The sequence below is a fragment of the Pelodiscus sinensis genome, chromosome 1 (assembly GCF_049634645.1).
Source record: "Pelodiscus sinensis isolate JC-2024 chromosome 1, ASM4963464v1, whole genome shotgun sequence".
In the NCBI taxonomy this organism is placed as follows: domain Eukaryota; kingdom Metazoa; phylum Chordata; order Testudines; family Trionychidae; genus Pelodiscus; species Pelodiscus sinensis.
In genome coordinates this window covers 202,211,557-202,228,094 of record NC_134711.1, presented here as the reverse complement: position 1 = coordinate 202,228,094, position 16,538 = coordinate 202,211,557, and the positions used below count along the sequence as shown (strand labels likewise).

The 16,538-nt window shown below is 37.7% G+C and overlaps 1 protein-coding gene across 5 annotated transcripts in view; it reads left to right on the top strand.

Annotated features, from left to right (window-relative positions):
* IL1RAPL1 (interleukin 1 receptor accessory protein like 1) overlaps positions 1-16,538 on the top strand; it is a 1,160,102-nt gene that overhangs the window by 707,109 nt on the left and 436,455 nt on the right. For all 5 annotated transcript variants that reach the window (XM_075913277.1, XM_075913279.1, XM_075913280.1 and 2 more), the window contains 2 exons: positions 10,012-10,198; positions 12,462-12,615. In XM_075913277.1, coding sequence (XP_075769392.1) covers positions 10,012-10,198; positions 12,462-12,615 — 341 coding nt within the window. The remainder of the gene's footprint in view (positions 1-10,011; positions 10,199-12,461; positions 12,616-16,538) is intronic.

Below are 16,538 nucleotides of genomic sequence, written 5' to 3'. Positions count from 1 at the left end.
ACTGATTAGGACAAGGGGGAGTTTTGGATTGCACTGTGTGTACTTGCTTTGTTAGGAGAGGATACAGCTTTAAAGTTACAGCTTCTGAGAAATGACACAGAAAATAAAGCAGTTCAGTACTTCTAGTTTGATTAATATGAATCTGCTAATTAAAATAAATATCTTGTGGGACTTATGCTCAGTGTTATGGAAATAGGGCACTGCTGTGATATAGTGCTCACAGAGGTTTATTTCATTGTGGTGCATATAGGGTGGTGTTTTTTGTTGTTGTTTTTTTACATGACCTGCAAAGGGAAGAGAGCATCCTTTGTGTAATTCAACTGAGGTCAGTTTGGACTAGAGCATAAAAACTACATTATCAACAAGAAAAGCCTTTCTGCCCATTATGCAAATGCTTTTCCCAAATTTTCAGGCATTGAAATAATTCTGTGGTAGTGAAGCAAACACAATGGATGGAATTCTGCTTCTGCTTTTACCTGTGCCACCTCAATTAATGATGTTTACAAAAATATTACTAAGAGCTGAATGGCACATTTAACAAAAAGTATACTTGCAGCAGTAGTCAGAGTTGGGAGTTGATGCAGAATACTGCTAAGCACAGTAAACTTGCTGACTGTTTTGAAAATGGTGCGAGTAGTAGAAGTCTATATGGACTGTGGTTTAATGTTCTTGCTTTTTTCTCTTTGGGAACTGAATAACAATGGCTTTATCAATTTGCTAGCACAGTTTAAAAATAGCAGGAGAGATGTAGTAGTGAGGGCTTCAGCTTGGGTTCGCAATCAAAGTATGTCTGAAGCAGGCTTGTACAATCTGTGATGAAATCTGTGTCACCATCTATGCTGCTATTTTTAGCCACTTGTGTATCAATCACACCTCACATTTTAAGAATGTGTAGCCAAAGTGCAGAGTGGGAGAGGGGTAGGGGAATAACAGAGTCATAATCTACCATGTACATTCAGTGTGGGGTAGAATAAGGATGACCCCTTGTGGAATGTTCATTTCACAACTTGCAGAGCTTCCATGGGGAGGTTTCAATGGGGTCAGAAAGTGGAGGAGAAAGCCATGTTTCCTTCAGTCCTTCTGGCCTCCCTATTCCAGATCCATCAGTTTTCTGTGTTCTTTGATGAGGTTATGGTCTTGTAGGCCCAAATGCCTCCTCTTGTTCTAAGAGATCCCCGCAAATCATAATCACTAACTTCACACAGTGCACACACACGTATTCTCTTTCATGTTCCCTTATCATTTACATGATCTCTGGGGGTATGTCTACACTAGCTTATTAGTTTGAGCTAGGCAGGGTAATGAGGGCAAGCGGAGTTGCAAATGAAGCCCGGGATTTAAATATCCCACGCTTCATTTGCATGTTCCCGGGCACCGCCATTTTTAAATCCCCCTTAGTCCGAACTCTGTGCCCATAGCTACACGTGGCACGGAGTAGGTAGTTGGAATTAAAGGTCCTAATTCGAACTATCATCACTCCTCGTGGAAGGAGGAGTAACTCATGCTCGAACTAACGAGCTAGTGTAGACGTACCCTGGGTGAGCATTTTCTCTTTCTTCCTCCTCCTCCACTTAATCGTTTGACTGTTCTGTTGTCTATTCCTTCTTATGTTGCATCTACACTTCACCATTTTTCTGGAATAACTTCTGTTATTCCAGAAAAACAATACTAGCATCCACATTGCAGTTGCGTTATTTCAACAGAAAGTCGAAATAGTGAACAGCTTTTGCTGATGGTGGTAAACCTCATTCCACAAAGTATAAGCCCTTTTCTGAAAAAGTTTTTCAGAAGAGGGTAAGTGTAGACGCTCCACTGTTGCCATGTCAAAATAGCTCCTCACCAGGGCCATTCTAAGTTATTCCTCCCCAGTACCTCCTGGGGCTCTAAGTTCAGATAGCATGCCCACATTAGGGGAACCTGCTTTGGACTAATTTTGAGGCTTCTCTGTAGTGTGGACACTCTATTTCAAAATAATCTTTTCCGGAAGATATCTTTCAGAAAAGTTTATTCTGAAAGAAGCTTGCAGTATAAACATGTCCTTATTACTGCATTCCATATACTTTTAGTACTTGAATATTTATTCAAAGAAAAAAACCACAAGTTGTACCTGAGATACTAGAAAGAGGGTGGGAAACATCTGACATGTTGGCCGCCCACAGCTTGTCAGGGTTAACCATCAGTGGATACCAGACACTTTGTTTACCCAAGTGTCTGCCGGCACAGAACCCTGCAGCTCACCGTTTGCGATTCCCAGCCAATGGAAGCTGCAGGACGTGGTGGCCTGGCCTGCGCTGCTTCCCGCAGCTGCCATTGGCTGGGAATCACAAACTATAGCCACTGGGATCTGTGGGGCTCTGTGTCTGCAGACATTCAAGTAAACAAAGCATTTGCCTACCCACCAGTGCCTAACCCTGACAAACTCTGTGTGGCCTGAGTGCTGGAGGTCACCCCTCCCCCGGAATAGAACATAATCTAAGTACATTCTGCAATTCTCTACACTAGATTCTGACTTGGGTCATCTTCAGAAGATAAAATGAGGACCAAAGCTGACAAATTAAGTTCTATTATTGTGTTAGGGGGACAAAGGAATAAGGAAAAATTTGCAAGGCCATTATAAAATAACAAACAGTTGAGAGGCTTACATTCTACAGGTTACCCACTGACGTTTTTCCTAAGCAAGTCCCTTGAGTCTGAATTATGGCTGCATTGGTTGCTAACAAAATAAGCTGTCTAGAGTTTATGAAACATTTCTATTTTCCAATAACATGATCCTTGATTTTCTGGATCTCTTTGCCCCTTAGGCTCCAGACTGCTACTGTATAAATGTGTAACTCAATAGATGTTATATACCTGTCTTATGTTCTGCTTCATAGTTGATTCTGTGTAGGTATCTAATGCTGACAGTGTTAGCTATTTATTTTAATTACCGATATATGACAGTAGAATTGTCTTGTTAATATTAACACTACCATTGTAGGTTTGAATTTAGTTGACTGTAAATAAATAGTGCTCTTAATGCTTTAGCTGTATTAGCCTTTTCCAGCATCCACTAAAAAACATAGCTAGTGATAAAAATTGGAACAAAACATAGTTTTGTGAAATATTATCAACTAATAACATTTTAGATTATTGTCTTAATTATCCGTTTGATTACTATTTCTTCGATGGGTTTTTCCTCTCTTGCCTGGAACCCTTGAGAGCTGATTAGTCTTGAACCAGGGGATCTGCTGGATCTGGGGAAGTCAATGCTAGCTAGCCCCTCTAATGCTGCTGGCTGCAGGGCTCTGCTCTGGTGTCAGCAAACAGGCTGGTATTGACAGAATGAGGACAAGGGGGTTACTTGGGGGAAGAGGCAGACTGGTTGTGGAGCCCAGTGTCTGGGGGCTAAGTATAAGGCAACATGGGCTGTGCTCCTGGCTCCCTCTGCCAGCTGCAGGGATGCTATTCTGGCCCTCTAGTTGTGAAACTCCAAAGTCACCCTGCCTTCTCCTTGGTGTCCTTGTCCCCATTCTTTCCCATCTCTCCTTGTCCCCCTGAGCTTGTGCCACAAATGAGCTATTTGTGCTCCTCCAGAAATTCTGGGAAGGTGAGGGAGAAGTTGCTGAGAACAGAGCCCCGCTTTTCCTCATAAGTGATCAAGCCTGGGAACACCCATGAAGATGCCAGACCACAGATGCTGATGGACTATAGAAGTCCAGATCATAGAAGTCGAACCTGTATTTATAAACACAAGAAGTTAATAGCTTGGTTGAACCTGTAAAATACTGTAAAATACAGAATGGTAAAATACTGACAAATACACTGAGGTTTGTACCCACTTTGTGGCCACAAATGCTCATGCCTGCCTCTCCCCACAATTATAGGCATCAATTATTAGGAGGAAATTGCTTATAACGGTCCTTAATTTATTAAACACTATTGGTATGTCTACACTACAGAGAGGATCAAAGTTACCGCTCTTCGATCCAGGATTCAGATTAGCGGGTCTAGTGAAGACGCACTAATTTGAATTGAGGGGCACTCTGGTCAATGCTAGTAGTCTTGTTTCCATGAGGAGTAAGGGAGGTTGAAGGGAGAGTGTTTCCACTTTAACTTCCTGAAGTGTGAACAGCTCCAGAAGTCAAATTAAGGTACTTCAACGTCAGCTACGCAATTAACGTAGATGAAGTTGCATATCTTAATGTGACCTCATCCTGTAGCGTAGACGTACCCTATGTGTTATAGCAATGTTATGCACAAAGTTGAATAAAATATCTGGACATATAATACTTGTATCTTTTCTTCCCTCAGGAAACCTTTTGCTTTATTTCTGCATTGTGTAGACTTAACATTTATGGATGGATTTTGCCCGCTGCCACTTTACTGTTTGTGTGGTAAAAAATTACCTTAATAGGAAAAGTAGGTGTAGAAGAAAACATTGTCCTCACTCTGCGTTTGTAAGCAACAAGTATCCAGAGGCAGTTTTATTACAAGCTGCAGCAAGAGAAAAACTGGTTCGGACGGGGAGGGGGGGAAGCCCCTCCCTCCAAGGCAGATCTTCGAATACAAGCAATTATGAAGCAGTTTATATACTGTCCACTAGATATAATAACAATAACAATTAGTCTCCTTCCCATTACAAACACCAATGGCTAACAGTTATTTTAGTTCCACCCAGATGCTCCTTATCTCAAGGTCCATGCCAGAGTCAGCATTCTATCCTTATCTCCGTATGGAGGCGAGAGGCGAAGGCAGCGTCTAATTACAGATCTCGCGTTGTTAGGCCACAGACTTAGCCTGACTCTTGCTCTCTTGTTAACAAGACCAAGATGGCTGCACACAAATTCCCTTATTTCCTTTTCCTGCCTCCACATAGGGAAGCTCAAGAATTTAAATATCCTGTCAAATTTATACAGATGTGGTTCTGAATACAAGTTCACCATACAGACATCTGTCAGTTATAGAAAAAAATCACTTAACACGTGGAATGTTCAGGGAGGGAAAATTACCTTTTACGTAATTTTTGAAAACTTTTTCCATAAAACTTTGTCTCCATGGTATAGTAACAGCCAGCTATTGTTCATCTATGTGGTGCCATCATTTCCAGAAACATTGTTTTGGAGGTTGATAAAGTTCACGTAAACAGGCTAGATAGTCCTGAGTCATCAAAGCATCTGGATTTAGGGTAAATTCAAAATGTGTGTGTAAAACCATCAATACTTCAGTATTTGAAAATACCTGAGATTATTTCATTCTTTTATTTGACCTGTTGCAACACTAAAAATTTGACCTGTTGCAACACCTTCTAAAGTCAGCAACTCAGTCAGTACATGTCCCCATATTCAATCAGAGCAGGTTGCCTAGGGTATAAGTGCAAAATTTTAAATTTAAGCAAGTGTGTATTGGCACAATGCCCAACTGATCACAGAGCTATTCAGTGGGCCAGAGTTCAGCACATAACCAACTAAAAGCAAAACAAAAAGGAATCATTTTATGAAACTACCCTCAGTGTATTTCTTTCTCTTTTGATCAGGGGATATTATTCTTCATTTACTAGGGGTATACCCATTTAGCTCATAGGTGAAAACATCGGTTAAGTCTATTTGGTAAAAGCTGCTTTGTGTTGGATTTCCACTATTTCATTGAATATTTGCATAGATTTCCCTAATAAATACTTTAAAAATGCACTACTCAGCAATTCTTCATAGCCTACCAGTCAGTTGACTTTTTTTTCACAATATTGTTAACTGATAACTTGTTAGATCAAATGCTACAATCTGAGACATAATTTATCTCTCCAGAAGGTAACATCTCCCTGGTTCCTTTCTTTTCTGCTTGGTACATAGGCAACTGTGCTGTGGCAGAAATAAAAAAAGCAGATGTGTTTATAAAGAGACTCAAAGTGCTTTGTTTTATTTATTATTATTGTTGGTTTGCAGTCTCAATTTCTTGCTAAAGCAAGTGTGTGTCATTATTATAGCTTTGCTGTCATAGTACTAGGTAATGTCTCTTTATAGTGCCTTAAAGATGTTAGTATTATGGCTTCATATATTCAAAACTGTAAGACAAACACAAGGAAACTAAAATGTCAACAAGACAGAGGTAGGCCGGCCTTGATCCAATAAACACAAATTGATTCCTGAGCTTCACTGTCTTCCACTTAAAGGTCTCACTCCTCTACATTTCATGATGATTTTTTATTTAAAAAGCGTGCATGAAATACTGCAATAGTCTATGGGTATTCATGAAGCTTTGGGTTCTAACATGAAGTATTTTAACTCAATCCCAATTTATGCCAATTAGATGCATCTTTCAGGGTCTTTGAGTGTTTCCAATACAACTTCTATTTGGAAAAATCAGGGATTAAAAACTAGAGCTGGCTGAAAGTTGGAGGTTTCATATCACAAAATATTTGGCAATTTGCAATTTTATTATTGCAATTCAGATTTGATTCTGGACTATACCCTCAGGATAGCTATGGACATAAAAGGCACAAGAACTCCCACTCATGAATCCTAGCTTAGCCATTTTCTTCTCAAGACAGACAGAAAAGCTTCCTCTCTAACATATTACAAAAAGAAACCACCTGTGTAGTATGCTCTGAAAAGTGGTAAGGCCATACCAATTCCAAAGTGTGGGGTTTTTTTAATAGGAAAAAAAAACCCTACTCAACCAAAAAACCAGAGAATAGAAGAATTAGTAAATTATTACAACTATAAGAACATTAGAAAGGTCATAGCGGTACAAATCAATTAGCCCAATACTGTGTCTTCCAATAGTAGTCACTGCCAGATGCTTGAAGAGGAAGGAACAGAATAGGGAAATTATAAAGTGATCCATCCCTGTCATCCAATCCCAGAATCTGGCAGAAGCTTAGTCAGAGCTTAAAGGATGCTCAGATGATGGGAATGCATTCTTGACCATCTTAACTAACAGTCATTGATGGAGGAAGCCAGTTATGTTTGAATTCAGTGATAGTTTTGGCATTCACAACATCCCCGAGCTATGAGTGCCTCAGGGTTATTGTACATTGTGCAAAAGATTATTTCCTTCTGTTTGTTTTCAAGCTGCTACCCATTAATTTCACAGAGTGACTCTTGCTTCTTCTATTATGAGAAGTGGTAAATAACACTTCCCTGTTAACTTTCTCCATAGCATTCATAATTTTATAGACCTCTTTCATATTCCCCCTTATTCATATTCATCTCTTTTCCAAACTGAACAATCCTAGTTCTTTTAATCTTTCTTCATACAAAAGTTGTTCCTTTCCCTTAATCATTTTGTTGACCTTCTCTTTATCTTTGTCATCTCTACTATATCTTTTTTAGATGGATGACTAGAATTACACACAACATTCAAGCATACCATGAATGTATATAGTAGCATTATAATTTTTATTGTCTTCTCTCTCTCTCTTTCTTAATGGGTCCTAATATTCTGTTAGTTTTTTGATTGCCACTGCACATTGAGCAGATGTTTTCAGAGAACTATCCACAGTGACTCCATAATCTTTCTGTTAGTGATAGAGATGCAGCCCTGTTAGTCTGGTTCAGCTGAAACAAAAGACAGGAGGGCTATGCAGCACTTTAAAGCACTTTAAAAATAAATCATCTTGTTAGTCTTTAAAGTGCTGCATAGTCCTATCTTTTGTTTCTGTTAGAGGTAACAGCTAACTTAGACTCCATCATTTTATATGTATTATTGGGATTACATTTTCCAAAGTCCGTTTGCATTTATCATCATGGAATTTCATTTGCCATTTTGTTCCCCATGTATCCAGTTTTGTGAGATTGCTAACGATCTTGAGTAACTTGTATCATCTCTAAATTGTCATGATAATGCTGATATTGCTTTCTGCTGGGAGTTTATAAAATGACAAGCCATGGGTGGGGGTGGGGGATGAAACCTCAAACATGCCACAAAATAAACGTTGAGAGACATGACAGAGAAAGTACTGAAAGAGTGATGTGTAACAAACCAGTCCACTGCAACCAGAGACCAGAAAAAGCATTCAGGCCCTAACTGTCTCCGGCATCTGCACAGGTTAAAAGTTAGAGGCCCCATTTCTTTTGCTGACCAGAGTCAAGAGGAAAGCAGCAGTAATGTTCTGGTGCCTCATGTTGGCATATGCTCTGCAGGACAAGGCTGTTGATTAGCCTATTCTTGGACATTAAACAAAATCCTTAGACAGGGAAATCTCCTGAGTAATGTGTTCCACAGAGATGCAAGCCAAGAATGAGATTCCTGCCTACTTGGTAACTTGAGAGAAACAAAATTACAGGTTAAGTGGTTTCCCCTTCTGACTCTGTTAGGAAGGAATTTTCAAATGGGGTGATGGGGGGGGGGGGGAGGGTTATGAAACACCTCTTTCTTCATTGTGTAGACATGAGGAAAGAAGAAAATTTAAAATATTCTAATCTAATTCCTTATGCCTGTTTATCTCCTTCTACCTGTCTCAGTAGCATGCTCCCACTGTGACAATGACAAAATCTAGGCTCCTAATGAATTGCTTTAGCTCTTTTTTTCCAAGAAAGGGTAGGATTTCCAGTCATGAAAAAGCGGGGGGGGGGGGGGGGGGGGGAGAAATACCTATATGGGCCTACTTAGGTTACAACTTAGAACAATTTGTGACTTTGTGACCCTATATTCAATGAATAAATTGTTTGTGATGGATACAGTAGTTGTATTAACTCTAATCACAAGTGTGCATAGAAAGTATCAGATAGTGCCAAGAATGGGAACTCAAGATGACTCCATTCTAGGGAAGATCCCTTACCTGTCCTGACTTGAAGTCACTGGCAGAATTACTATGCTATGAGACTGTGGTGCGATTCGTATGCCATGTTTCTTTCTTGTCACCTTCTAATCACCTCTTGGTAAACCAAAAGAGAAAACAGATATTAAGATATCTAAAGACAATTTGAAAAGGCAGCTATCTTTCAGCACCTGCAAAGCTAGGTGTACACTTGTCTCTTGTAAATCAGCAGTCATCTCACAGAGTCTGAGAGTGAAAATAAATAAGGAAAAATGTCTTAGTGTGCTCCACAGGAGCCACTTTCAGCAGATTAGGGTCAAATGCATTTACAGAACAGTAGGGGAAGATAGTTCCACTGTCACAGTGCACTCCTAGAGAGTTCTTAACCTTAGATATTCCCATCCTGCCCATCTGGAAATCCAAAATGAAAAAATAAGTCCTTTTGAGTCATTTTGTCTTTGAGACTAATTATAGTACATAGCAAAATAAGGAAAGCAAAACAACGTTCCCCAGGCTCCGACTGTCTGGCATATCAACATATGGTCACCAAAGGAAAGCAATAAGTTGCAGAGCCCAAAGCTGAGGATATTGCCGGGGTAACATTTAGGCCTGGGAATATGGGGATGAGAAACTAAGGTAAACAAGCCAGTAGCTCTCTAGTTTAAAATACACTTAGACTCAACTGTTTTCTATGGAGTGAAAGGCCACAAGTCTGATTTTTAATCAAATGTTGTTTAAAACTGTAGTTTGAATTATTGCTTCCCTTGAAAACCTGCTTGAATGTGATGAATAGGAGGCTAACCCTCCAATTCATGGTGTGATGCCAAAAGTCCCAATTTGACACTAGGCTGCTGTGCAGTAGCTGATTTGCTCACCCCAGAGAGCTGTTGTGATTGTGTTTGTCAAAAGGATGATTTAGGTTTTTTGCTGGTTAGTGCATGGAGCTTTTCTTGGCCTTCTCTTAGGAGGAAGCTGCCCAACAATGAACAGTCTGGAGGGAAGGGAAGGTAGAGAAAAGGAAAGGGTTCAATCATGGATTCAAGCCAATTACTGTTATTACATTAAAATTTAGTGGTTGAGATTGGGATTGGAAAGAGAAGAGCCCCTTCCCACAAAATATATAAAGCAAGAATAGTTTGATTTCCCCCCCCACACACACACTCACACACATAGACACCTTCCCTGCCTAGGATGAATATCACTGCATCAAAACAATTATGTGACTGGAATTTATTTTTCACACTGGGCCTATTATTTTTATTTGTGTTATATTACAGAAACTCTACTTACTGTATGAAAGTATCCATTTCGCTGACAGTGGGTGAAAATGACACTGGACTTTGCTACCATTCAAAGATGAAGTACTTTGAAAAAGCTGAACTTAGCAAAAGCAAGGAAATCTCATGCCCTGACATAGAGGATTTTTTAAGTCCATATAAAGAGCCTGAAATCCTATGGTATAAGGTAAGGAGTACAGAAGACTTCTGTTGCCTTCAACAAAATATGATGTCAAGTTCTGCTGCATTTTCAATTATCTCAACATTTTATTTGGACGTGATATACAGTTTGGATGGATTTAAGAAACATTAATAACAAGACAAAGAGCGATAGGACAATAAAGGAACTTGATGGTAAAGTGTTTAATGTAGTTTTTACCTCTAGAGACAAGGATTCAAATGCTTTCTTAGGCAAAATTGAAAGTTCCTTATTTGGTATCTTCCTCTTCCCACCTAGCTGTATCACAAAACAATCAAATAACTGGTGGTCCTCTTTCAACTGGGAAGTACAAAACTGGAAAAGAAAAAAAAACACGTTATCAGGGAGATCAGGGATATCTGTTATGATGCTTATTGGTAAGGCAGGGTGGGGAAGCAGACACAGCAGTTGTCTGCCCCATATCAGATTCTGACTTTCACTATTATAATCCTTAATTTCCAAATGTGAAATTTACATTGAACGATATGAAGAGAAAACATTATTTGCAGAAGAAACTGCACATTTTTACCTTAGTATGCAATTTAAATAGTACATCCTACAATTCAGCCAAGAGTAATAATTGCTGTTTAAGGCTTGAGATCTGTCCATTATTCACATCATTCACAAAATTATGGGAGGAAAAGTGAAACAACAATATCCCAGATAGAAAATCTGGGATATTTTCGCTTAAAATATCCATATTTCTCAATGAGTTGTTGATAACTTTCTTTCAACACTGTGCACTAATTTGCTTTTCTGGAGAGATATTTAAGCTCTGGTTCTGTGATGTACTTGTTAAATGAAGCTCCCATTGACAGCAGTTGGAATTGAGGGTACTCAGCATTTTGCATGAGCACTTTGCACCTTGTAGAGTCTGTTTCTTAAGCCTAGTGTCCTAGTGGATAAACCAAAATAGTTTTGATCTCTTAGGTAAACCTGAAATTAGTAGTGTGTGTGTGTGTATGTGTGTACAGGAATCATGAACTGTAATTTACCAGCTGAAACATATTTCAGCTTGAAGCATACAGGTTTACTTAGCCCCTTTATAAATAGAATACCTAGACTGTATTATCCAGTGATTATGAAAAATTATGATCTAGAATGATCCTGACCATGCCACTGCCTTTGAAAATGTAGGGTAATAATTATTAATAGTGTCACCTGAAATATTCTATGATTTAAAATATATAATAGAATAAGTATCTAAGGATTTTATGTCAAAAACTACTTTTAGTTGGTAGGTTGCCAGGATTCATAAAATGTCATTGTGGGTTATCAGATGTGAGGACATATTTCTATTTTTAAGAAAAGTCAGAATGACCTTTTACAAAACTCGCCTATATTCTGTAAGAACAGAAAGCTGCTATTCTGGTCAATGTGAGCAGCTTATTTTGTACAGTTGTATCAAAAATCGCAAGGACATTATTCTGTTGACTTGTAACGTATTTCTTAGAAAGACAATGTTTGGAAAATCCTGAAAAATGGCCAAAAGCAGCAGTAATTACATGATCTACTTTAATTATTTGAAATACAACCAAGGAAATTTAAAAAAAATAAGGAGGAAAAAACAATATGAGGGAGAACCAATAAAAACTGGCAACACATACACATGCTCTGAGGCATTAACAAATTTCAACTTAGCGGATGGGCCTGCTTGTTAAACAATTAAAATAAGAACGTGTTTCAGCATTAATAAAACATACACAATTTTATCAGTAGTAATTAAATTGAGACAAGTTATATTTTACATATATAAATAATGCAATGTCTAATTTGTACTACCCCATTGAGTCCATAGTAAGCTCATTGATAAGTGAAAACTTTCAAATCAAATTCTAAGGTGTTTTCAGAAATGGAAATGTAACTTGCTTCTTCCTTTTTTCCTCATTCACTGCTGCTTCCCTTCTTTTTGATTAATTATTGCTTTACACTGACTTCCCATGCCCTCTAGCTGTCATTAATATAATGAAGATAAGTTTTCTGTATATGTAATAGTCCCAGAGACAATATTAATTAAGATAGTAAAGATATTCCTTTACTGCACCATCGTTATAAGGAGTACATTCTCTGCCATTCTTGCATTCAGACAGCTTTCATGGTACTCAATGAAGTAGAATTTTGGGGACACATAGTGTATATGAAATATCATAAGTAATCTAAGCCTTTCCTAGGTTCTTTAACTTCGGCAATGTAGTCAATATTCACCAAATTTAAATTCAAGTCATGGGTGTATTATATTGTCTTTGAACAGGAATGCAAGGTAAAAACATGGAGACCGAGTATTGTGTTCAAAAGGGACACTCTCATCATCCGGGAGGTTAGAGAAGATGACATTGGAAATTACACTTGTGAGTTAAAATATGGACTCTTTGTTGTCAGAAGAACTACAGAATTAACCGTTACAGGTAATTACAGGCTCCTAATATCTTTGTCTGGTATTGTTAAAAAAAAAAAAAAAAAGACATTGCCTTCCTTTTATTTAAAGATCATTTGTGATGTGCATTGCAACTACTTAGACATAGAAAAAAGATTTTATGATCATCGTTTATTCTTGCCTAGATGATGTATCTAAATAGTCTAAGTTCCAGTTAGTATTGAAAGTGTTCTGAATGAGGTTTGGGTTTGGGCCTGTTTTAGAGACATGTGGAGAACTCAGGTTTCTGAATGGGAAATGGAGAGGATATTCAGTGTTTTGGTAGGATAGATAACTTGGGCATTATTTATGGCAGAAAATAACATGTTGAAGCCCACTATATTTGTTTGTGGAATGATACCTTTTGAATTCAACACTTATCTAATGTCTAATGTTGCTATGGCAAAACAGAACCATTTCTTCTCTCCATCAGGCCCACCTGCACAATCATCCAGCAGATTGATCAGATTGTGCACACCTGTGAATACCAGCAGTGAAATCCTGTCTCCATTGAAGTTAATGGCACACATTCACTGATTTCAGTAAGGCCAGGATTTCACTGCATGTATTCCATATCAATCTAGCTCTAGTTCTATTTTTAAAATAATCCTGTAATGGCTATATCATCTGAAACATAATATTGGTGACAAGAGAAAATATGCTTTTAATATAATTTGCATTAAAATCTTCAACATTCTTACAAAAGTTATATCATAGTTTGAACCTGTACATACTATAATAGCAATGTACTGTATTACAGAAAACAACCTCTCTGCATAAGAGTTACTCCAACATTTTTTCAACTCCTCCTTCCTCTCCAAACCTCAATGTCAAAAGGACCTGTCTAATTTTGAAAGAATATGCCATTAGCCCTATCCAACAGAAAATCATTTTGAATTGACTTATATAATTATTTGAAAATATTGGGCGGTCCATTCATTGGAGCTATCTCTACACTGCCCCTGTTTTACACAAAAAATATGCAAATGAGGCAAAGCATGGAATATTGCCACAACTCATTTGCATAATTAATGAGGCTCCATTTTGTGCAAGAACCCCCTCTTGCGCAAGGGCCATTCTTTTGCATTTTTTTCAGGAAGAACTGCTCTTGTGCAAGAGCGTGTTTTTGCACAAAAAAAGCCATGTAGATAGCTCCTTTTTGCACAAAGACCACTTGTGCAAAAATGGAGCCTCATTAATTATGCAAATGAGGTGCGGCCGTATTCCACACTTTGCTTCATTTGCATATTTTTTGCGCAAAATGGGCAGTGTAGACATAATTGCTGTATCATGGGTCTTAAGAATGAAGAACAATGCATGTCATTTCCAGTGAAACACTTCTTAAAAGCTGGGTAAAGCTTAGGTTTTTTCCTGCAGGCTGATGGTGAAATAGATTCTTACACGTCTCAGAGACACCAGAAAAATAAGTTAGTTGCAATGTATTTGGGGTAGGAAACAAAACACCTAAAGAAAGATTGTTATGCAGGAATATCTGTTGCAGGTTCTATTTGCTTCTATGCAGAGTTCAATATCGTTTATATTGCATCTGGAAATTAATTCATGTGTTTATACTATGGCTCAATATGAGATTGTGGAACCATTTCTGCTTGTACTGGAAATTTGTTTTCTTACCTGCTAATGAACCTCTGACTTGCACAGTTTCCACCCAAAATATGAGAAGCTACCAATAAACCTGATTATCTGTATTTAAACCTATTAAATTGGACAGATATATATCAGGAAATCATACCATGTGTTGATCTGAGAGAAATTCAGACAATGAATCATGTTTTCTTTAAACACAATATCTGGTTTCTTTTCATATTTTTGTCTTGTACGTAAAATTGATTTATTTAGTGACTAAAAGGAGGCAATTATTCTCTAGTGATTATGCTAACAGTAAATATCAATATACTGTGTTTCACTGTCATGAAGGATAGCAGAGATAGAGGTGTGCTGTAGTTAATTTACTCCAAAATAAGGTTGCCAATTATTTTTTCAATATATGATGTATGAACTTGAGTAGTACATAATCTTTCATCTCTCTGGTATTCTCTCAATCACTTTGGAATGGTGTTTCCACTGCAAAAATATATCTTACTGGCAAATTTAGTGTACAGTGTTATTTGAAGCTACATCTATCAAAAAAGGGGAAATGAAAGCAATATAATGACATGCACTCACATAATTTGTGAAAAAGAATATTCATTAGTCAGTTATGTAGTTTCAGGGGGGAAGCTTTGTACTTAATGTTAAAAATGAAAGTGCAGATACTCAAGAAAAGATTTGGCTTACTTTTGAAATGTTTAAAAATGAATGAGATCTAGAGAAGAACTGCAGGATTTTTGTCTCTGACAGCCAGGGAAGATGTAAGAACCAATGTGTTGCAGAACATCTGAGCAAGTTTATTTGTTTTGGTGGTGCTGCATTTCTACATGTTGTCTTCATGTTTTATAGATACACTGGTATTATCATCAATTTTCTTCTTTTAATACATGTCGTAGACTACAGTCAGTAATCATGTTTTATTAATATTTGAGTAGTGATCTGTGCTTGGTAGGAAGACATGCATACATTAAATAGGTCTTATGTTCTGTTTATGTACTGATGAAAGAATTTATTTTCCAAGTAACACATATTGCAATTTATTTGTGATGATTTCAGTAGGGTTTAAAAATATTCTAGACTTGAATTCTAGACTTGAGTCAGAGAATAATTGTCCCATCCTGATTAAAAAGAAAAAGTTGACACCTTTTACTGAATTAGCTATAAATGAACTAGCTAAAGCACTCCCCCACAATAGGAAGAGTTGTATAAAAGTATAGGGTATATAAAGTGAATGTATGAGTGATATGACTTCTAGACTAGTCAAGTTAATAGATCCCTTTTCTTCCCTGATTTGACCCTTTTACCCTCTCACTCTTCCTCTTTGTCCTCCTTTCATCGGTGTCTATTCTTGCCCCCTCCCCCGCTTACCACCCAGCATTACTGATAATCTCTTTAAAGTTTGTAATACATATGGAAACCACTACAGATAACTAATTCCATGAACAAATCTAACTCCCCCAAAAACTAGTCACAAGAATCAGTCCTAAAACATGTAAGGTTCCTATACCAAGCCATTTGTGACTTACACTAGCCAAATACAAAATTTTTCAGAGAATGAGAACAATCAGAATAGTTCTTATGAACCTCCTGCCCAGTATTTACCTGGTGCTTTACCTAATTTGTCCCAAACTTTCCAGCTATTTTTAACCCGTGCAGGTTGCTTTAGTTTTACAGATTTTCAAAATCAGGTTTTATTATTAAGGTCGCCACATCCAGCTGGAAACTAGTGACTCTCAGAATCTACTATTCCTCTGCCTGTTTTGAAATGTTCTGATGCAGAGAATATTTGATTATATTCTGGCCCATATGTGTGTGTATTCATGTTTAATAAATATTGTCTTTTAGGCTTCCTACCTCTCTTTGTGATGGAAAAATCCCTCTTGGGGTATATTGTATTTCCATCCAGTGCAAAATGTGCTATGTGAAATCCATGAGCCAGATGCTCAATTGGAATAAATCACTATAATTCCATTGAAGCTGAAGATCAAGAGCTATATATTAACACCTCTTCCTATCATCAAGTAAAATAGTGAATGTTGCCAAAAGGGGATGGTCATCTGACTAGCAACTGGGAACTGTATTAAATCAAATGCAAAAGTGGATTAAAATAAAACATACACACGCTACACACAGTTTTTTCTTATGGAACTGGCAGGTAAATCAGGCAGTGGGTGGAGAAACATAATTACAGGAAGTTTCCACCACATTTATTTACATAAAATTTCCATTCCATTTTGGCTGTCCACAACCCAGATCTGAACGATAGAGTGAAAAAAAGGCTTTGGCAATTAGAATCATTCTAGCTTG